The sequence below is a fragment of the Mirounga angustirostris genome, unplaced genomic scaffold, assembly GCF_029215605.1.
Source record: "Mirounga angustirostris isolate CCGP_5_RB_7025 unplaced genomic scaffold, mMirAng1.0.hap1 SCAF_17, whole genome shotgun sequence".
Lineage (NCBI taxonomy): Eukaryota > Metazoa > Chordata > Mammalia > Carnivora > Phocidae > Mirounga > Mirounga angustirostris.
The window spans coordinates 25,890,781-25,914,894 of record NW_026991725.1 but is presented as its reverse complement, the minus strand read 5'-3'; the positions used below and the strand labels follow the sequence as shown (position 1 = coordinate 25,914,894).

At 40.2% G+C, this 24,114-nt stretch overlaps 1 protein-coding gene across 1 annotated transcript; it reads left to right on the top strand.

The window, feature by feature from the left end:
• Positions 1-413: 413 nt before the first annotated feature.
• Positions 414-5,858, top strand: KRT12 (keratin 12). The gene is made up of 8 exons (XM_045870922.3): positions 414-1,014; positions 1,400-1,482; positions 2,426-2,582; positions 3,462-3,623; positions 3,722-3,847; positions 3,986-4,206; positions 4,861-4,931; positions 5,419-5,858. The coding sequence occupies exons 1-8, from the start codon at positions 457-459 to the stop codon at positions 5,508-5,510; spliced, it is 1,470 nt and encodes a 489-aa protein (XP_045726878.2). The 5' UTR covers positions 414-456; the 3' UTR covers positions 5,511-5,858.
• Positions 5,859-24,114: the final 18,256 nt, after the last annotated feature.

Sequence of the window (24,114 nt, the reverse complement as noted above, 5' to 3'; positions counted from 1 at the left end):
AACAAGTAGGAAATATAAGTGAAGAACTTTAAGAAGCTCAAGGCTGAGGGTGACGAACGATTAATTTGTCCACTCAACAATCACTCATTGCTTTCCTACAGTGCATAAAACACTGGACAGTGCAGAGAATCCAAGCAATGGAATAATCTGGAAGAGAAAATATCTTGTGACAACCTATCTCCACTCCACCCAGATTTCTTTTTCATATAACAAATATGTAATGGGCACAATTATTCAATTATTTCTATACTAATGAGTTTTCAGTATGCATAAATCATTTACTGGTCGAGCTGGTCAAAAAAGGGGGGGCATGATATTTTGAGTGAAGAGAGTGAACTTTTCACCTGCAACACCCATTTCATGACCTATAAAAGGCCAGCCTTTTTGCCTTACTGACACTGCTTCTTCTCAGGTTGTGGTCCCCATCCCAGGGCTGTGGATCTTTCCAGCAACACCATGTCTGTCTCAGTGCCCACCTCTGGGCTGCCCCGGCGGCTGTCTTCCCAGAGCAGAGCCAGGAGCACGTCTGCCTCCATTGTTGGCAGTAGCTATGGGGGGAGCACCTTCGGCTTTGGAGACAGCTATGGGGGAGGCTTTTCTACTGCTTCCATGTTTGGTTCTAGTTCTGGCTTTGGTGGTGGCTCTGGAATTTCCCTTGCAGGAGGACTGGGCGCTGCTTATGGGGGAGGCCTGGGAGGTGGCTTTGGAGGTCTTGGAGGTGGCTTTGGTGGCCTGGGAATTGGATTTGGGGGAAGCCCAGGAGGTGGCTTTGGAGGTGTTCTCTCTGGCAATGATGGAGGCCTTCTTTCCGGATCAGAAAAGGAAACCATGCAAAATCTTAATGACAGATTGGCTTCCTATCTGGATAAGGTTCGAGCTCTAGAAGAGGCTAATACTGAGCTAGAAAACAAAATTAGAGAATGGTATGAAACACGAGAATCTGGGACTGGAGACCCCAGGTCACAGAGTGATTACAGTAAATATTATCCATTGATCGAAGACCTCAGGAATGAGGTAAGAATATGGTTTTTGAAGGGGCTTTGGGGGTTATTTTTTATTTTTCTTTTTTGCTATTATAATATTTTACAATGACAAACTGCCTAAAACTTAAGGTATTTCTCAATTTGACTGTATTGGGAGCAATTTCTCATCTCAAGATACTTAGTTTCATTTTATCATTTATCATAAAAAGTGTATTTCCACTACCTTTCTGCAAAAAAATGTTTCTCAATTTTTAAATAAAATGTTATAAATATGTTTTCTTTTAAAAAGTTAAACTCTTCTTAAACTCTTAATAAAATAGCATGTTAACATCACCTAAAATTTCTTTTCAGAAATGCACTCACATAATACTAGTATTTTACAACTTCATTTTTTGTGTTTTCCCCTATTTTGCCAGATCATTTCTGCCAGCATTGGAAATGCCCAGCTCATCTTGCAGATCGACAATGCAAGACTGGCTGCCGAAGACTTCAGAATGAAGTGAGTACAACAAAAGAAAGACTAATGATAATTGATATGTCTCATCATTTCTTCTTATTCCCTATTTTCCTGCCTTTGTTGATGGCAAATGTTTCAAACCCTCTGCAGTACGCATGCTCCATACATTTGTTGTTTTGGTAAATTTACACTGGGCATTCTAGGAAGAAAGCAGATTCAAACACAATTCACATTCACGTCCTTAATTATAAGCTACTTAAACCTAGGGCTACAATCACCACCATGCTTGTAATTTGCTTTTGGCTCATAATGCAACATGATATTTACACCAATGTCCTAAACCTCAATCTTCCATGTATCAAAATGAATTAATAATGTTTTTACCTAGAAGTGAAATTATCTTTTTCCTAATGACACATACCACAAAAATATTAACCACACACCTATTTTTATATTCTTTCCTCTTCTCCCATATTCCACCCTCCCACACATAAGAGAGAAACACTAACGCTTGTTTTGCTCCATGAAATCTCCATGCAGGATGTTCCAGTGGTGAATGATCCTGATAAAAGCTACCAATGTCCTAAATTAAATCATGAATAAAAGTTAAGCAAAAAAAATTACTTTTTTATTTTCAACTGCTTTTAGGATTCCATCAGAAACTCCACCTGGAGAGGGGCTACTACTGTTTATAGCCAGGGCAGCCAGCCAAAAGGGGAAACTGTTCCCTGGGATGCAGGGCTAGTGAGGTTCATTGCTGGGAGAAAAGTCTCACCTCAGAATTTTCTGACTTCTTTCCAACTGAGCAGTAAACTATTATGAAAAAAAAGGAAAGAAAAATGTTAAAAAGTAAACAGAGCATCATACGTTACCACCTCTACATAATCACTTCCACCAGGACACAAAACAGCCCTGAAGATGATGGCAGGGGCCTTATTCAAATGGGTACGTTGACTCTGGAAACTGTTTTGCGCTTGGTTTTCAGGTATGAGAACGAGCTGGCCCTGTGCCAGAGTGTGGAGGCCGACATCAATGGCCTGCGCCGGGTGCTGGACGAGCTGACCCTGGCCAAGACTGACCTGGAGATGCAGATCGAGAACCTAACAGAAGAACTGGCCTACCTAAAAAAGAACCATGAAGAGGTAGGCAGATTTCTAAGCTGCTTTTTTTCCTCCCGAATCCAAAAATTACAATTTCAAATTTACAAATCCAGAGTTAGAACAGATATGGATGATACATGATACCCCTGTTAAATTGGCTATTTGTTTTGAATTTCAGGGTGTATGTGTATGTGTGGTGGTGGTGGTGGGATTGATGGTGGTTCCTGTTAAAGTTTAACAGATTAGAGGTACTTTCTGATTTTGTCATTTTCATCATTAGATAAGGACAACCAGAATTTTAATTGTCCTAATTGAGTGATTTTTAAAAATATAGTATTTTTGAAGTTCAAAAACAAAAGTCTGCCAATAATACATAATGTTATATACGTTTGAGAAACTGGTTATGCCCAGTGTAAAACACACAATAAACTCTAGTATGCCACATAGTATATCAAAAGCTGGTGTATAAACAGACATTAATCAGGACCCCGGCAATGGCTTCCAAAGAGCTTTCTATTGAAAATCAATGACTATGGTACGAACAGTGTGCAAGCCTTGGCACTGTCTGTAGCCCCAGTTTGGCAGCTGTGGTTGAAACCCCACTATAACTTTTCCACCAGGCCTTCCCTTCTTTGTAAAGGCCCTGGACCCCCAAGAAGCAGGGCCAACTCATCCATTTGCCATGGTAGGCACAGCCCCTAGGGCCCATGGTAAGTTTAGGGACCCAAGACAAGGTCTTAAGTTGTTTTAAGTTAAAAGAAAAATATGAATTTGTAGGTGAAAAAAAAAAGTTTTAATATATTGTATTATTTCGGTCGCCAACATGGTCATAAAATATACGTTTAGTGTCTTCTCTGTTGGAAGAGACCCACGAAAGTTATAACAGACCTCTGCGCCCCTCTTCTCATTCGCTGTCCCCAGGAGCTCCAAAGCGTCCGGGCAGGTGGCCCAGGGGAGATCAGCGTGGAAATGGACGCTGCTCCAGCGGTGGACCTCACCAAGCTCCTCAACAACATGAGGGCGCAGTACGAAGCCATCGCTGAGCAGAATCGTAAGGACGCAGAGGCCTGGTTCATTGAAAAGGTACCACAAACAAAAACAAAAGGCTTTGCCACATTTGCAGAAAAGATCCACGGGAGCAGCGCGCGCTCACGTCCCTTCGCCCCTCTTTGCCGTGGCAGAGTGGGGAGCTCAGGAAGGAGATCAGCACCAACACTGAGCAGCTTCGGTCCAGCAAGAGCGAGGTCACCGACCTGAGGCGCGCAGTTCAAAACCTGGAGATCGAGCTCCAGTCCCAGCTGGCCACGGTAGGGCGTGCACACGCAGCATCATTTCTACTTCCAAAGAAAACGTGGCATCCGCGTTGGTAAGGTCATTGGCCGGCTGCCTTCCTCTAAACGGTCCCCCCCATTGTTCTGTCTCTGCCATTTCCCTCCCACGTGCAGAAGAAATCCCTGGAGGTCTCGCTGGCCCAAGTGGAGGGCGACTACTGCGGCCAGCTGTCCCAGGTGCAGCAGCTCATCGGCAGCCTGGAGGAGCAGCTGCTCCAGGTGCGCGCCGACACCGAGCACCAGGACGCCGACCACCAGCGGCTGCTGAACGCCAAGGCCCGCCTGGAGCTGGAGATCGAGACCTACCGCCGCCTCCTGGATGGCGAGGCCCAAGGGTGAATAGACAGGTTCAAATAGGTTGAAAATAACTTCAGTGGCTGACCAACAGTGGCCACCTGATGCGTTTGGGGCAATAGAAGGAAGGGTTCTTTCGTTGATGGGAAACAGCACATCTCCTAACAGCGTGCCTTGGATTTATTCAATGTTCTACACTTTGCAAAGTGTTGTCACGAGTTATCTTACTTGATCATTCATAAAATGCTGGGATAATGGCACCACAGACAGAGGCATACCGAAAACGAGCACTAGAGAAGTCACCCATTAGAGTTCTGATATCAATGCCCCAATGCAAAGAACGACACATCAAGCAACAGCCACCCAAATCACCTCACAACGCTATGGCAGTGAACTTTCCAAAAGCAGCAGCCTGGACTAGTGGGAAGAGCCCAAGGCTGTAAATCAGGAAATCTAAGTTCTGCCAGTTTGCTTCACTTTGAGAGCCCGTTTTAGGCAGGGTTTGAAGATAAAAGCCCACGGCACTAACTGATTACTCTCAGGGTGCATTATTCAATCGTTGTTCATCAAGAAATTTAGACTACCTTCTCTATTTAGCCATAGTTTTATGTACATTTTCAGCTTAAATAGCTAACTCTTTATTTCTCCTCCTCCCAGAAAGCATCATGTGGTATCATCTCTTGTTTTCTTTACAGTGATGGTCTCGATGAAACTTTACATGTGACAGACTCCAAACCTCAAACACAATCGGTCGACTCCTCTAAAGGTATGTAGATTCCCTAAGAATCACTTAGAATAAGTCAGAATCACACTTATGAATGACTAAAATGATAATATCTCTTGAATATTGCAGTATTATTAATAATTTAAACTATATTTGCATTCTGAGCCAAGGAAAAATATTTATGCATTCCTGCCGAAAAATGAGTAGATTATACTGTATTAAAACTTCTGGCAAGCCCAGAAGGAAAACAATCTACTCTACAAAGAAGTGTTATGAACATTATAACCACTTTTTAAATTTTTAAAAAGAAAAATATTTTCATTTGTGCATAAGACGACACTATTGAATACATTTCATTTTCACTGAATAAAATGCATTGCTTTAGAATGCAAAATTCACTTTTGAAAGTTTAAATTAGATGGACTCTATCTGCCAATATCTCGTTTAAGGTTTAAGTTAAACAACAACCAGCTTTGGTTGAATATGTGAAACACTAACTCTTGCCCCTTTATTCCATTTTTATCTTTAGACCAAACTAAATCCCGGAAAATCAAGACAATTGTGCAGGAAGTGGTGAACGGTGAAGTGGTCTCATCTCAAGTTCAGGAAGAACTAATGTAAAATTTCACAAGATCTGCCCCATAGTTGTTCCTTAGGAACAGGAAATTTACAAGTAGAAATTATCCCTTTCTGAGTAAGATACTATATTAGTTCAATTCTACTTTAGTCTGTTTCATTCTTCTTGGATTCCCTATTCACTTTGAGTCCCTTTTGCTCTTTAATTACAAGTCACTGTGGCCATGTTGGTCTTTATAACAAGCCAAAATCGCTTTATATCTTTCTGGACCTGGTGTAGTCTTCTAATAAACTTTCTTTTGGTGACCTGGAACATATTTTAATCACAGGATTTTGATCAAGTAGTATTGTTTTAATAGAGTTAAATAAAAGATAAATGGTAATAATGTGAAATATGTACCTTCTTGATTACAACAATAATGTCAAGAGCATAGAGAGAGGTTTGTAAAATACTACTAGTAAAGTAGACAAACACTGAGATGAAGATGTGGAGGTTGGAAATTCAGTTAAGAAGTTTCTTTTAGAAGTTCTGTCCTTTTTACATCAGCCCATCAAGGTTATAGCAAAATTACATTGTCCACTATGGGGGATAACAGTTGTCCTGTTCATTTCCTAGGACCTTCTTTCATTCAGTCAAGAAACACTTATGGAACCCCTACAGTGTGCAAGACTGGAGACTCAAAGACAAATAAGATAGGGTCCCTCCCTGGAGGAGCTCACAATTGAGGGCAGAGATAGATATCTACTAGGAATGGTGATACAGAGATAGAGGGCACATAGAAGTTCAAAGGACACATGGAGGAAGAAGTGAACAATTTGTCAGGGAGCAACTAATTGTTTCATACAACAATCAACCATACAACAATTTGTCAGGGGGCAACTAATTGTTTCATACAACAATCAACCATACAACAATTTGTCAGGGGGCAACTAATTGTTTCATACAACAATCAACCTGGGTGGCTTAGTAGGTTGGTCATCCGACTCTTGATTTTGACTCAGGTTGTGATCTCAGGGTCATGGGATCGAGCCCCGAATTGGACTCTGTGCTCAGAGCAGAGTCTACTTGAGATTCTCTTTTTCCTTCTCATTCTGCCCCTCCCCCCACTCTCTCTCTCTCTCTCTCTCTCTCTCAAATTAATTAATTAATTAAAAAAAAAATAAATCAACCAGGCAGAGAAGGGAAAAAGGGAACAGAGGAACACATGTAAAAAAACACAAGGGTATAAACAAACATTGCTTCGATGTTCTTTCTCCTATCTGGCACTGGTGAGGCCCAGAGTGGGGTTTCTTTTGGGGCTCACAAGTCAATAACAGATATCATGTTCTGGATTGTGGCAGGAGGTGGCCAAAGTCTAAGCCTGAGTAGATGTGGGTTCAATCTGGATTGCCAAATTCAAAACCCTAAAAGGAAAAATAAGAGCAGGATTTAATGATTAAGAGCCTGGGCTCTGAAGCCAGACTGGCTCTGCCACTTCATAACAAGTAACCTAATCTCTGTGTGTCTCAGTTTCCTGATCTTTGAAGTGGGTGGGTTTTGTGGAAATTAAATGAGATAACATACATAAAGCACTAGGAGCACTCTCTGGCACCTAACAAGTACTCAGTATTTGCATTCTATTATTATTAGTGTACGGAACCAAAATGGGATGCAGAACCCAGATGAGCAAGGAGTGTCAAGGGGAGCAGAAGGGAGAGGGAAGAGTCGTGCAAGCCTGGAGGAATTCCCTCACTGAGTGCAAAAGCCCATGGAAGGTTATTATGCCATTTTAGCTGACTTGCTTCAGCATGCAGCTTTCTGAAGTCACACTTCCTTTTAATATTTGCTAGTGGTGGCATTCCTATACACCAACAAGACAGAAGAAAGAGAAATTAAGGAGTCAATCCCATTTACAATTGCACTCAAAACCATAGGATACCTAGGAATAAATTTAACCAAAGAAGCAAAGGATCTGTACTCAGAAAACTATAAAATACTCATGAAAGAAACTGAGGAAGACACAAAGAAATGGAAAAGCGTTCCATGCTCATGGATTGGAAGAACAAATATTGTGAAGATGTCAATGCTACCTAGAGCAATCTACACGTTCAATGCAATCCCCATCAAAATACCATCCACTTTTTTCAAAGAAATGGAACAAATCATCCTAAAATTTGTATGGAACCAGAAAAGAACCCGCATAGCCAGAGGAATGTTGAAAAAGAAAAGCAAAGCTGGCGGCATCACAATTCCGGACTTCCAGCTCTATTACAAAGCTGTCATCATCAAGACGGCATGGTACTGGCACAAAAACAGACACATAGATCAATGGAACAGAATAGAGAGCCCAGAAATGGACCCTCAACTCTATGGTCAACTAATCTTTGACAAAGCAGGAAAGAATGTCCAATGGAAAAAAGACAGTCTCTTCAACAAATGGTGTTGGGAAAATTGGATAGCTACATGCAGAAGAATGAAACTGGACCATTTCCTTACACCACACACAAAAATAGACTCCAAATGGTTGAAAGACCTCAATGTGAGACAGGAGTCCATCAGAATCCTAAAGGAGAACACAGGCAGCAACCTCTTTGACCTCAGCCACAGCAACTTCTTCCTAGAAACATCGCCAAAGGCAAGGGAAGCAAGAGCAAAAATGAACTATTGGGACTTCATCAAGATAAAAAGCTTTTGCACAGCAAAAGAAACAGTCAACAAAACCAAAAGACAACCGACAGAATGGGAGAAGATATTTGCAAATGACATATCAGATAAAGGGCTAGTATCCAAAATCTATAAAGAACTCATCAAACTCAACACCCAAAGAACAAAGAATCCAATCAAGAAATGGGCAGAAGACATGAACAGATATTTTTCCAAAGAAGACATCCAAATGGCCAACAGACACATGAAAAAGTGCTCAATATCGCTTGGCATCAGGGAAATCCAAAACAAAATCTCAATGAGATACCACCTCACACCAGTCAGAATGGCTAAAATTAACAAGTCAGGAAACGACAGATGTTGGCGGGGATGCGGAGAAAGGGGAACCCTCCTACACTGTTGGTGGGAATGCAAGCTGGTGCAGCCACTCTGGAAAACAGTATGGAGGTTCCTCAAAAAGTTGAAAATAGAGCTACCATATGATCCAGCAATTGCACTACTGGGTATTTACCCCAAAGATACAAAAGTAGGGATCTGAAAGGGTACGTGCACCCCGATGTTTATAGCAGCAATGTCCACAATAGCCAAACTGTGGAAAGAGCCAAGATGTCCATCGACAGATGAATGGATAAAGAAGAGGTGGTATATATATACAATGGAATATTATGCAGCCATCAAAAGGAATGAGATCTTGCCATTTGCAACGACGTGGATGGAACTGGAGGGTATTATGTTGAGCGAAATAAGTCAAACAGAGAAAGACATGTATCATATGATCTCACTGATATGAGGAATTCTTAATCTCAGGAAACAAACAGGGTTGCTGGAGTGGGGGGTGGGGTGGGAGGGATGGGGTGACTGGGTGATAGACACTGGGAGGGTATGTGCTCTGGTAAGCGCTGTGAATTGTGCAAGACTGTTGAATCTCAGATCTGTACCTCTGAAACAAATAATGCAATATATGTTAAGAAAAAAAAAAAGAAGAAGAAGAAGGTAGCAGGAGGGGAAGAATGAAGCGGGGGAAATCGGGAGGGGTAGACAAACCATGAGAGACGATGGACTCTGAAAAACAAACTGAGGGTTCTAGAGGGGAAGGGGGTGGGAGGATGGGTTAGCCTGGTGGTGGGTATTGAGGAGGGCACATTCTGCATGGAGCACTGGGTGTCATGCACAAACAACGAATCATGGAACACTACATCTAAAACTAATGATGTAATGTAGGGAATTAGCATAAGAATAAAAATATATATATTTGCTAGTGGTTTCCAGTGCTCCATTTATCTCCCTGTATTGTGCACAGTAATTCAACTCTCTGCCTAGCTATCCCCTTCTAGAACATGTCATAGGAAAACTTTACCTTTTAGACCCAAAGAGATAATCAAGGTCTTTTCCTCAACAAGGTCCACAGCCCCACATAATACAGGATGCCCCTTTTCTGGTCCTCAAAAGTGGCTGTAATAGTTACTATTTCAAATAACATCTGTTTTCCTTATAACTACATTTGAATTGTGTGAGACTCAAAGGAGAAAGGGGTTTTGCACAAGGATAAACCCAGTTTATTGGTTCTTAGCTACTATCCTAGTTTCTCAGCATTCCTTTCTTTTGGAAGCATTTCTCCACTGGGCTCCCTTAGACAATACCTCACTTGCCACTTTTCTCAGACTCTTCTTTGTGACCTCTGAATGTTGGCCCAATCTTCCTGTCCTCTCTCTCTATACTCATTTCCTAGGTGAACTTAACTAATCCTGTCATTCTAAAATAACCATCTATAGCCTATTGTGGTGATAATTTCACAATATACACAAATATTGATTCATTACGTTGTATACTTGAAACTAATAAACATTATGCTTCAATTATACCTCAATAAAAAAACAAAGTAACCTATGCATTACTTCTTGTGGTAGCATCCAAGATGGTCCCAGGGATCCCCACCTCCTGGTACTCATGCTCTTAGCTATAGTCCCCTCCCACAATGAATGATCTACTGAAGAAGCGACCATGTGTGATTTCCAAGGTTAGGTCACAAAAAGCATTTCAATCGTGGGGTGCCTGGGTGACTCAGTCGATTAAACGTCTGACTCCTGATTTCAGCTCGGGTCATGATCTCAGGGTGGTGAGATCAAGCCCCATGTTGGGGTCTATGCTCAGGGTGGAGTCTGCTTGAGATTCTCTCTTTCCCTTCTCCTCCTCACCCCATCCACACCTGTGCACTCTCTCTCCAAATAAATAAATCTGTAAAAAAGAAGAAGAAGAAGAAGAAGGGGATCCTGGGTGGCTCAGTCAGTGAAGCATCTGCCTTCAGCTCAGGTCATGATCCCAGGGTCCTGGGATCAAGCCCTGCACTGGGCTCCTTGCTCAGCAGGGAGCCTGCTTCTCCCTCTACCTCTGCCTGCCGCTCCCCCTGCTTGTGCTCTCTCTCTCGCTTGCTATCTTTCTCTGTGTGTGTCAAAATAAATAAAGAAAATCTTTAAAAAAAAAAAAAGGCATTTCAATTCTGGCTTGGTCTCTTGGATTGCTCACTCTGGGGGAAGTCAGCTGGCCTTAAAGTTATATTATGGGGGGGAGGGGAAACTACCTGAAAAAAAATCAGTGATATCACAAAATTTCCCATTTAAGCTCCAGTGGTGAGGATCTCATGGAACAGCCATCAAATCCAAAACTGCAGGCCTTTTCTGGTAATATCTCAGAATATTCTATAGTCTTCAGTTGGCAAACGACACATTAGGTTTATTATTTAAGTTCACTCTGCCCTCTTCTCACTGCTAAGAAATCCAATTAGCACAGCATCCTTATCATGAGATTCCAGCCCTCATTCACTAGACCACAAGCCCTAATTCAACACAGACATAAAAGGTCCTTTTGGACTCAGGAATTAATGAACTGAAGAAGTGAAGGTCTATCTTTAGAGAAAATAACTTATAAGAAAAATTCCAAGTACAGGATTAGACAACAAAAGACAAGCATATTGTTCATGATTATTTTAAAATCTAAACCTTCACAAATTAATATGTTTACTTTTTATATGCATTTGTTGTATGTACAGGCCACAGAAAGGTCTGGAAAATATTGTACATACTAAGTTGTTACAGTGGTAATCTGGAAATTACCAACAACTCTGAAGACTATTTTATTTTTTCTTATGTACATTTCTTAAAATGCTTAACAAAGAACATGTATAACTCTGATATTAGGGAAACCATGAATTTTACTTATCCAGAACAAATGGGTTTGCAAGTATGTCCGAACAGGAAGGAAACCATCTAGAAAACATCCTAGGTTGCCAAAGCAGTCACTTCTTTAGGCTTTGTAAGAGTGCCACCTACTGGAATCTCAGGAACTGAACTTTAAAAAAAAATTAACCCTGCTTTTCAAGCCCCTTGAGGTATGTTTGATACTAGAAAGTTTTTGTTGTTGTTGTTGTTGTTGTTGTTGTTTAAGGGGGGGGGGGAGGACAGAGCGAGAGAAGAGAGAATCTCAAGCAGGTTCCATGGTCAGCGCAGAGCCCGACACAGTGTTAGATCTCACAACCCTGAGATCATGACCTGAGCCGAAACCAAGAGTTGGATGCTTAACCTACTGAGCCACCCAGGGGTCCCTAGGAATTTCACTTTTAAAAAAAATAGAGAGGTAGAGAAAAGACAAAAAAGCAAACTTTTTTACAAGCATCAACTTAATAAATTAAAATGTTCTTACTTAAATAACGAGTGGCTTTAGTTTCCAGAAAGTCCACCAGTAAGGAGGCAAGTTGTCTCAAAGCATAAAGAAGAAAGGTTGTGATTATTCAGAACCAGACAGACAATCTGAACTACTCAAGCTTTTAAAAATATACTGAAACATCAACTGAAAAATATACTCACATTGTTGAGAAAATGACTTTTTAGTGGGCTAATAAATGTTTCTTAAGACTTGGAGCTGGACCTAAGATTTAAATGTCATTTAATATTAGTATCATAAACTCAAAATCAAACTAAAAAATATTAGTGTCCTAACTGAATATATCCTCTTCATCCCATGCCACTTCCCTGGCTGAACTTGGCTGGTCAGAATATGTGCATTTAAGGTGTCAACTTGGAACGTACCTCCTAAAGTTATATACACATTAAGTTTCTGCTAAGTGTATCCATCTGGGGATATTTCATTTATTTGCAAATACCATGGGATTTTTTTTAATCATTAAGGCTACAATTTCATATTTCAAATGAACAGAGCTGCAAATACAACTTTTTTAACCAGTTGTATAATTTTTAATTTTTTAAACAATGATCAGTTGGTATATTTATGTATACATGCAGGGAATCACATATTTTTATTTGTATATTCATTCATTCAACCAATATTTATTTAGCATCAATTATATGTAAGTCTTAATATATTGAAAATAACCAGCTTTTATGAACTAAAGGTAAATACATGATAAAGTTTCATACATTATTCTCCTTGGTCGCACTGGTGCAAACAGAATAAGGCAAGTTGCCTTCAATTTAACTGGCAAAAGTGTCATTGCTCCATACACAGTAAATGTGATTATTTAACAGAAGTATGAAGAGACTGAGTCAATTCCTGTTGGAAGATGGGACACCTCTTCATTCATTTTTAGGAGTTTTATACGTTTTTTTAAGGGGCAGCTTACACTGTTAAACAGGTATTTTCAGGGTTTTTTTTAAATTTTTATATTTTAAGTAATCTCTACACCCAAGACGTGGGGCTTGAACTTAACAACCCCAAGATCAAGAGTCGTATGCTCTACCAACTGAGCCAGCCAGGCGTCGGGGCATATTTTTAAATTATGATACTCTTAAATATTTAATTATATTCTACATTACATTTTTCATTATTTTAACCACTTTCAAGGTACTTTAAGATGTTTTCACTGGACACCCATTTTACACAACCTCATGTGCTGATTTTGGAATGACAGAGTAATTTTAATGTTAAACTTCCCTCTTATCTGATAAGTAACTCAGTAGGTTGATAAATAATAAGGTAAATTTTCATCATTGTTTTAAAAAACAAACAAACATATATAATAGCATCTAATCAAGAGAGAATCCTGGAACAAATACTGCAGAACTAGATCCAGACTAACACAGAATTCACTGTCAGTGTGCTATAGATAAAGCAGAACAATAAAGTCCAGTTTCCCTATCTCATTAATCAGAGGTTGGGGGTAAGGAAAAGTCGCCCAAGGGAGGAGGACGGTGGGAGAATCTGACTCGGTTCCCCAGCCGAGCCTTCAGTAGTAGCTTCCTCTATGTGACTCTGGAAGGTGGTGTGTGTGTGTGTGTGTGTGTGTGTGTTGGGGGTTTTTTTGTTTTGTTTTTTATTTACAGCTTGCAGAGCTGGAAGGAGCAAGAACTGAATGCTAACCAGTGGGAAGATGAGAATCGCTCTAGGGGAAGGTAGGTCTCAGCAGGGAGGAGAGCCCTATGAACATTTTAGTCATCATTATCATCATCATCTGTCACCTCCAGGGTACACAGCAAACATGCATGTCAGAGGAGATAATTTCTGAGGAATTAAAGAACAATATAACATTGCAATTGCCCAGATAAAAAAGCTAAAGCAGCAGGTCACACAATTCTTTCCCGATTTCTCCAGACAGAGATTTAGCTGCATTTTCCAAAGTATCAGCATTCGGAAAACCTAATCATATAAAACCACATTCCAAAACTGTATGCTATGTGTCACAAAACACTTGCTATACAAAAATATATCCAAACACCTTATATCATCATAACTTGTCTATGTTTAGAATGTTTGTGGGTTATTTATGTTTGGTTTAGTCAGAAAAATCATGAAATAAGGGTTATTGTAACAAGTTTATACATTTAAGTCAAACTGTACTTTGGCTAAAGTGTACAAGCCAAGAAAAGTTATTCCATCAATATTGGTCTAAAAATCCTTCCATTATAACTTCTTAACTAGGTCAAGCTCCGTGTCTCCTGGGTCCATCGATTTATTTATTCATTCAACAAATATTCTAAGCACATCCTGGCCACATCTGGCATTTGTCCTCCTAAATATCTATGATCCAGTTACTTTCCTCCATCCCCACCACCACCGTCCCGGTCCAGGCCACCACTCATCACCTCTTGCCTGAAAACCACACAGCTTCCACATGCACCTCCCTCCCTTCTATTCCTCCTGCCACAGTCAGGGAGAGATTGTTTTGAAAAGACAAACCTGACCCTGTCACCCTATTGCTTAAAACCCTTTGAAGGCTTCCTATACTCCTTGGACCAAAATCTAGCAAGGTCTGGCCTGGCCCCCTTTCCCTTCTCTCAAATTGTGTGCCTCCCCCGGCCTTCACCTCCCCCTGCTGGCCTAGTTCAGCTTTTCTACACCCCGCTCCTTCCCACTGGCTTTCCCCTCATTGCCTAGAATGTGCTTCCTCTCCATTTTGGCCTGGCTAACTCCTACTCACCTTGCCAGGTTTGAATTCAGATATCACCTCCTCTGAGAAGCCTTGAAAGTCTCTATCCCTCCCCCTCCCCCCACCATGATAACCACATTAGGCTCTCCTATTGTGCACTCTCATAATACACTGTAGTCTTCTTTTGCATGACTACTCAATTAATGCCTGCTTCTCCCACTGTAAGATCTCTAAGCTCTCTACTGTTTTGCCTTCTACTGTAGCCCTGGTGTCGAGCCCAGTACATAAAACAGCAATCTAGCCCATTGTATAGGAAAAAATCAGTATTTGTTGAATATGTGTGCATGGAATTGTGTACAAGTGCTAGACTATTCACTCAATAAAAGTTGGAACAACACTACTGTGGAATCCCCAGGACTTAGCATTGGACTACCACATAAGAGGCACTCAATAAACATTTGTTGCATGAATACTGAAAAGTGTTGATATGTTTCTTCTATTATTTTCTTGAAACACTCAACAGATTTTTCTCTATTTATTAACTCTAAAATTTATTTATTAACTCTAAAATTAAATTTTAACTCTCAAATTTTCCACAACTTATCTTTGGTAAGACTGAATAAACAAACCCAAATTTATCAATGCACAGCAGCTAAGCAGTATCCATCATATGGGGGGCATTAGAGAATGCTTTGCAGGATTATTTACAATAGCCAAGATATGGAAGCAACCCAAGTGTCCATCAACAGATGAATGGATAACCATGAGAGACAATGGACTCTGAAAAACAAACTGAGGGTTCTAGAGGGGAGGGGGGGTGGGAGGATGGGTTGGCCTGGTGATGGGTATTAAAGAGGGCATGTTCTGCATGGAGCACTGGGTGTTATACACAAACAATGAATCATGGAACACTACATCAAAAACTAATGATGTAATGTATGGTGTTAACATAACAATAAAAAATTAATTAAAAAAAAGAAGATGTAGTATATATCTACACTGGAATATCCCTCAGCCACAAAAAAAAAAAAAAAGAATGCAATCTTGCAATTTGCAACGTCCCCTCTAACATGGACCTAGAGGGCACAATGCTAAATGAAGTAAGTCAGTCAAAGAAAGACAAATACCAGATGATTTCACTCATATGTGGGGTTTAAGAAACAAACAAGCAAACAAACAAAAAAAGAGATAAACAAACAAACAAAAAAAAGACTCAAATACAGAGAACAATCTAGTGGTTGCCAGAGGGGAGGTGAATAGGGGGAAATAGATATAGGGGATTATCTTGATGAACATTGAAAAATGTACAGAATTGTTGAATCATTATATTGTATACCTGAAACTAATAGAACACCGTGTATTAATTATACTTGAATAAATAAATAAAGAGGATGCTTTGAATATATTTAATTTGAATCTACTGATTTTGGTTATTTTTTAAAAATGTATGAGTCGCATGGAAAGGAATTCCACTTACTTTATTCTCCTTAAACCTTAATAAAAAAAATTAGGCTGTCAGGGACTAAAACACCATGAAGAAGTTGTCTGCATTTTACTGAGAAATTTGGTGAATTCAATGAATACTTTCAGAAAACCTTCAGGATACTTGTCACTTTGTGGAGACATAACTTTTTTATCTAGAATACACAAATTCCCACTCGGTAATTTCACAAGGCATATTGATATAAATCATATTGCTCAACACAGTATCTGATGACTCAGTAGAAAGTGATCTTCAGTTTCAATAAGCAGTCTTTACATTAATGATGCTGTTTTTGTTTTTTATTTTTTTTGTTTTCGTTTTGGGGGTTTTTTGTTTAGGAAATTAACCTGAGGACTTCTTCCCATATATCTAAAGAGTGCCAGGAGTTGTTTTCACAAAATGCAGTACCTCGGTCTCTATGAAGTCTTCATAAGAAAAAAAAAAAAAACTGTATCCATTAAAGTTCACTTATGAAGCAACCCCAGAGTCCTCTTATTCATCATTAGAGTGTGCTTTGTATACAGGCAATCAACTCACTATGGAAACAAAACTGAGTTCTCCACCGAAAACTAATGATGTAATGTGTGGTGATTAACATAACAATAAAAAAAGTAAAAAACAAAACAAAACTGAGTTCTCTTAAAGCAGCTGATGGAAGACAGATTGGCTTTCCATGTAAAAACTGAGTCTGAAACCTTAATACTCCTGGCAATCTAGACCAAAATAGAACTTTTCCTCCTTCGTTAACCAAGGTGGTCTGTCTAAAATAGATTTTTCTCTCAAATATTTACTGGCCATTACAGAAGCAACTGTGAGGAAACATAGACATATATGCAAATAACATTACCTTGACGTATAAAGACACCTGCCTAGACCAGAAAGAAAATGCAGATGAGGTGCTACAGAAGTTGGTGGAGGGAGAGAATATATAGGGCTGGGGCATGAAAACCAGGGGCACTCTTACGGCAGAAAAGCATTTGAGGATATAAAAATCTCAACGTATGGTGTTAAATGGAAATGGGTAGGCAGGAACAGAACCAAAAAGCATCTCCCTCGGAATGCTTTCCCACAAGACTAAGTGACCTTCTTCTGAGAATCCTATGTTCTTTGACCATGCTGGTCTGAACTTTATATTATAGATGAGTTTGTGTGTCTGATTCCTCTTCAAAGGCAGAACTATGTATTATTGACCATCCAGAAATACATTCCCAGCACTTAATGCAGCATGTGGCAGAATGTAGGTATGTCAAACATGTTGGTTGGAGTGAGGTTTAGGAACATCACATTCAGTTTATACCTTGTCAAAATGATTGAAAAATTTAGGGGAAAAGATTGGCTGAAATCCAAAGAAAACTATTTGTTAAGCCCATCATTTAGTACGGTTTAAAATAAAGCATATGTTGGGCGCCTAGGTGACTCAGTTAGTTAAGCAACTGCCTTCGGCTCAGGTCATGATCCTGGAGTCCCGGGATCGAGTCCCGCATCGGGCTCCCTGCTCGGCAGGGAGTCTGCTTCTCCCTCTGACCCTCATGATCTCTCTATCTCATTCTCTCTCTCAAATAAATAAATAAAATCTTTAAATAAATAAATAAATAAATAAATAAAATAAAGCGTATGTTGACTGAATTTTTCATTTTGGCACCAATTATGCTGTCACGCAGGTATGGTTCTATTATGAGTCACTCAAAATTCTGTGATCTGGGAATAATAATCAGTGTATTTTAATCACTATATTACAGCAAGTGAGGACACAGGAAAACAAAATCAACAACACTGCAAAGTGCCCACTGATCAATTTGTTTTAGGAAGAATGTCCTACTCAGCAGTGCTATAACAGTAACACCTAACAGCTAAACAACCTGGAAGAAAAAATATGTATTGTCAGGGAAAGTCTGCTTAGAGTGAAATAAAAATCCATTGTGTATTATGAGATTTTGCAATAGCTCATGTTGTAATATAGAAATATGATTTTAACTAAAGGAGGAAGATAATTATAGCTTAGGAGCCAACTAGCTAATCAACACTATAATCAGCAATGTCTGAGTGACAAGCCTTGGCCTCACACCCAAGAGGGTGAACCCAAAATGTTAGTGAAACAAGTTTCCATTACAGATGCGTTCAAGACACCTGAGCCATCCTGAAACCAAGGTGGGGGCAGGGTGGGGTAGGTAAGGGTGTTAGGTTACTAATGACTAATTATTAAATTTAAATAATTTCTCTAAGAGGAAAACAAGAAATTCTGTGCTGTATTCTATCTCTGGAAGTACTATTATGCTGGAGACTGATTGCAATGTAATAAAACACAGCATGCATTCCTTAAAAAAAAAAATATTCCCTTAACTAACACTGTGAGACGGAAAAAAAGAAGTTCAATCGAGGGCGCCTGGGTGGCTCAGTTGGTTAAGCAACTGCCTTCGGCTCAGGTCATGATCCTGGAGTCCCAGGATCGAGTCCCACATCGGGCTCCCTGCTCAGCAGGGAGTCTGCTTCTCCCTCTAACCCTCCTCCCTCTCATGCTCTCTGTCTCTCATTCTCTCTCTCGCAAATAAATAAAATCTTTAAAAAAAATTAAAAAAAAGAAAGAAAGAAGTTCAATCGATCCTACATATTTAGAAGTGATCCAAGTAATGGTAACCCAGATGATAATGGAAGTGAAAACCATGTCCTCTGAGCAGCAATTAAATGAACTGATGACCCCTTAGCTTAGGAAAGAAACAATTTTGGAGGGTAGAGTAACACTCTTTAAATATCCAAAAGACTCCAAAGCTAAGTTTTATGTGGCAGAGAGCACAGAATATTCTGTGTGGCAGATTTCAGTTCAATGTCATGAGAGAGTTTTTAGTAGTTAGAGCAGCTCAGAAATGCAATGCCCAATGAGATAATGAGCTTCTCTTTACTAGAAATATTTAAGGAGAGATGGGAGATATTTGATTAAGGGAGTTCTGCTTGGCGCTGAATATCATCAACAAGAGAAGCAAGAAGGGAACTAGCATTTGTAGGTACCTACCATTTGCAAGACACTTTGCATGTGTTATCCAAATGGGCAGTCTCTACCAAAGTAATTTTTTGTATTATTTCCCAGATGAGGATACTAGGGCTCAGAGATGTTAAGTAACTTACCACACACCCAGGAAGAAGCAGAGCTAGGATTTGCAGCCTGGGAACATCTAAGTTCCCTCGCAAATTGTGTCTTGGTTAACACCATGACAGTCAATGTGTTAGTGGCCTAGATGATTCTATTCTGATCATTTCTATCAATCTTTCTAGTCTGGTATTATTTCTGTCAGAATATCTAGAGGCTTTTGGTCAAAAGGCATAGTAGTTTTCCCCATGACATCAAATTCAAAAGATAAACCATCCTTTAGGTCCTTTCCAGATGAATTCTATAATTTTGATGACCAGAATCCCTAACAACGCATCTAAACTAGAAAGGGCAGAGAGTTTTAGCTCACACGGATCCAATCTAGGCAACTGGTTGTGGCTTCTTGGATTAAGATTATTAATAAGAGTTCCACAGCCAGTCTAGAGTCAGCAGGAAAGAGTGTCATTATCAATTAGTAATGTCTGCTATGAGTATAGGACAGAAGAGTAGCAGCATGAATGTTTTGTTTTTGTCATTTCTAATCTACACATTTCTTAAACTATTTTCTATTTTCCATCCTCAATTCTTGAATGGATACAAGCTCCACTTTTTTTAGTAATGCTTCCTGCTATTATTCCTAAAACCATTAATGGACGGTACAGGAATATATAATGAGGCAGACAGAAAGCAGCCCACAAGACTGATTATCAAAGTACTTTTTTAAAAATATAAATTAGAATTATGGAAAGCTTACCCTGGTCCAGAATCTGTTCCTCTCAGCCTTTCATGTCCAGAAACTGGACTTCACCAGTATATTCAGACGTGACATGGAACTTCATGACGACTTAAAATGACTGTATTCACACAACACTAATGTACAGATTAGAATGCCAGCTAATTAATTAACAATAAGGGACATGTCTTTCCAGGTATTCAAGGCCACTCAGAACACTGACTTTCCTGCTGTACATGTACTTGCCAGGATGAATTAGGAATCAGGAAGTTGCTGCAGACGCAAAGAATTTGAACAGAAGTTAACAGAAAGACTTGAGGGACATTTCCTCCAGATCCCCCCGAGGCCAGGTAAGATATCTTTGCCACACGTTATCAACTCCCCTCTAGTGGCTGGACTGACCATGTACCCAAATTCAGCATCTCTCTCCTTAAGATGAGGCCAAAGGAAGCTTCCCAGACTCCCCTTTTGATATCCCCTGCGGACCACACTCCTTACCCAGTTGTTGGCCCTGGGAGATAGATTATATTTTGGTTTTATTAGTTCAGTTAGGAAAGCAACTATATTTTCTTTTCTCCCAAGTTCATGGGGATACCTCACTGTCACATCCATATTTATAGCTGAGACTACCTCTTTCAAGTAGCAAAGGGCAGCCCCTTGGTTCACTGTACATAAGAATGAAGCCTTATCGGGGCGCCTGGGTGGCTCAGTTGGTTAAGCGACTGCCTTCGGCTCAGGTCACGATCCTGGAGTCCCTGGATCGAGTCCCGCATCGGGCTCCCTGCTCAGCGGGGAGTCTGCTTCTCCCTCTGACCCTCCTCCCTCTCGTGCTCTCTGTCTTTCATTCTCTCTCTCTCAAATAAATAAATAAAATCTTTAAAAAAAAAAAAAAAAGAATGAAGCCTTATCATTTTAAAAGTACAAAAGAGATTGATACCTTATAGGCTCCATGTATATTTACCACCATGACTCTCCTAAAATGTAGAATTTTTCCAGTCATTTTTTTAATACCATGTGTCTGTTCTTTAAAAGTTCCCTGTGATGAAGCTTAAATTAGTCATCCAACAGGTCATTTCCTACATCACTGAGGCTTCACTGTGTCTTGGGTCACTATTATTTCTTTATTAACTTTTAAATTTTAGGGGCGCCTGGGTAGCTCAGTTGGTTAAGCATACAACTCCTGGTTTTGGCTCAGGTCATGATTTGGGGGGTCATGGGATCAAGACCCAAGTCAGGCTCTGCGCTCAGTGGGGAGTCTGCCTGAACATTTTCTCCCTCTGCTCCGCCCCCGCTTTCTCTCTCTCTCTCCGCCCCCCAAATAAATCTTTTTTAGAATAGTTTTAAATCTTAATTCCAATATAGTTAACATACAATGTTACATTAGTTACAGGTGTACAATACAGTGATTCAACAGGATCACTATTGTTTCTGATCACTCTTTCCTTCCAGATACCTAAGTGCTATTTCACTTCTTGGCTCTTTGCATGTTCCCCTTTTCTTGCTTTCCCAAAAGCCCTAAGGAGCTACAAAATTCTACTTGCTTCTGTTCTCAAGTGCATTCCATACCCAATAATCTTCACTCCACTCTTGTTCCCCTCCTCACAATTCTTTTGTCTTCTATGCCCACTCAGGATGCTGCAGCAATACAAGACACAGATGGCTTCATTCCATCTCCATCCTTTCTTCCTGATGACAGATGGTCTGGCTTCTGTGCCCTACATTGTCCGGAAAATTCTGGCTTTCAGATCTCTAAGGATCTTGTGGCGATATCATGGACATTGTTGTAGCCCTCACCTCCCTGATCTCTCTTGCAGATTTTGAAACTCAAGACTTGGAAAAACCCCTGGGAGGTTCTAGAAACCCCAGCAGGTGAATCATTCATGCTTCAATCCATGATGTGACTTCCGGGGGCTCTTCTAGCTTTCCAGGTCACTCTTTATTCACTCCCTTTACCAGGTACTTACTTTTCCCTCTATGCTAAGCCTAACTTTGCGGGTTTCCTCATCATTCAGTCTTAACCTTCTACTCTTCTCTCCCTTAAAAAACTCAGTTGTTCTCAAGGCTTTGACTATCACCCTGATATGGATGACCCCTAGCCTTATGCACTCTCCTAAATTCTTCTATTAATTTTCTTTTTAAAGGGAATTTAAATTTTCCTTTAATTTGAGCAAATGGTCAGGTTATATAATCGACAAACTATAAAGACTGAGAATATGTATGTATTTTAGTTAGTAGCTTTCAGAGAGCTCACTCCCCAATACTTATATGATCTTTTCAGCAGCCAAACTGAAAAGTGACTTTGCAGTCCTAGTCCTACTTGCCATCTCTGAACTACTGAAAGCTTCCAATTTGCTGATCACTCCACCTTCTTGAAATTCTCCTCTCCCTTAGCTTTCTTGAAACTGCTGTCTCCTAGCTCTCTCCTTTTTCCTTTGAGTGTTACCTTTCAACCTCTTTTGTTTCTCCTTAAATGTTACAGTTCCTCAAGGTTTTATCCTTGGTCCTCATCTCTACCAATTCTCCCTGCAAAACCTCATCCAGGTTCATGGTTGCTCTTTGCCAGTAACTTCCAAATCTACAATTTCTGAATCCCAGACCCACACTGCAACTGCCTTTGGAATATCTATACTTGGATGTTGACAGGTGTTTCACCTCCAATCTTCCCTATCCTGAACTAATTATCTTTCCTACAAAACCTGTTCCTCCTTTGCATTCCCACATCAGTTAATGGTACTTCTCAAGTCCAAAATTGGAAACCTCTTGTCATTTAACACTCCCTCATTCTCCTTCATCAACCCAAAACTAAGCAATAATCAAATGCAACCATTCCTATCTACTATCTTCCCCTTCCTTCCACCTCCTGCTACTTTCTTGAAGTTCTCATTGTCTCTTCCCCTCCCCCCAAACTCTTGCAAATCCTCCTATCTCATCTCCCGGCCTCCAGTTTCCCTGTGATCCATTTAGTATGCTGGCAACAACGTTATCTTTCTAAAAATTAAGGTCATGTTCATCCTCTGCTTAGCAACCTTTATTGCTCCACCCCCTGATTATAGGACCAAGTCCAAATTCCTTAAGATGGTATTAAGGCCGTTCCCCAACTGGTTCCAACCTATTTTTCCAGTCTTATCTCTTGGAAGTCACTCATACAAACTTTATGCCTCAGCCAAACCAAACTTTTCAGTTCTTCAAATATGACATGCATATTCACACCTCCTTTATACACACCGGTCCCTCTGCCTCGAAATTTTCTCCCCACTCATTTTTTTAAGATATCATTCAAATGGCATCTCCTATGTCCTCCAGAGACTGGTTTCTCTTTCTTGGTGTTTCATATACTTACATAAATCTGTATTATTAAAATCATCCTATTCTGTAATTATTTGTGTCTTATCCCCTACCCTCCACCCCCTAAGATATGGTTTCTTTGAAAGCAAGGACCACATCTTACTTATCTTTGCATCTTCAGAACCCCATAAAGGGTTTCTGATATATAATATATATTCAGTGAGTGACTTGTATAAAAATGAGGAAATCAGAGCCAAAGTGCCTGACCCTTCCCTACAGAAGGTGAAGGGAAAGGCCTAGAGACAAAAAAAGAACCCTCTTTACCCTCTTTTCTGCTTCACCTGATATAATAGTCAGTTGTACTAACTGAAAGAATACAGAAAAGTCCTTCCTGCAAAATTTTTATCACCACAATGCCTGAAATTCCACTTAGGTAAAAGATACATTTTTTAAACGTAAATAGCTTTGGTGAACACCTCTCCGCCCCTACCCACCTTTGTCAGTAAGTCACACCTTAGATGAATTAGACTAACCAGATGGTCATCCTCCTAGTACCTATTCCCACAGCAAGCTGAAAAGTCTCAAAGAGAAGATGAAAACAGGGAAATGGAGCATATCAGGGGAGGAAAAACTAAACTGGGACATGGCTTTAGCATGCTGGGGAGCCCCTCCAAAGCATGGGACACTAGAGAGCTGGAGGCAGAGGGCTGCTGAGAAGAAGAGAGCAGCAAAACAAAAATTCAAATTCAGTGACAGAAACTTTGGTAGGTACTCGTTCTTCTACTCCTCCCCAGAGATGGGGGAAACACCCTCTCTCACACTCAGCAAAAGCAGCCCCACCTCTGAACGCAGGTTTGGCTCTTCAGGGAAAGAACTCACCTTCCATTGTTACTTCACTCCTGCTAACTCTTGTAACCTCAGTATTATTCCCACCTACTGCCCCCCTTATCTTGCCTTTCATCTAGGGAGGAGGAGAAGAAGAGAGGGGTGAGCCGCTTTCTGTAGTCCCAAGACATAGGCTGCCACAGGGGATCAGATCTCATCTG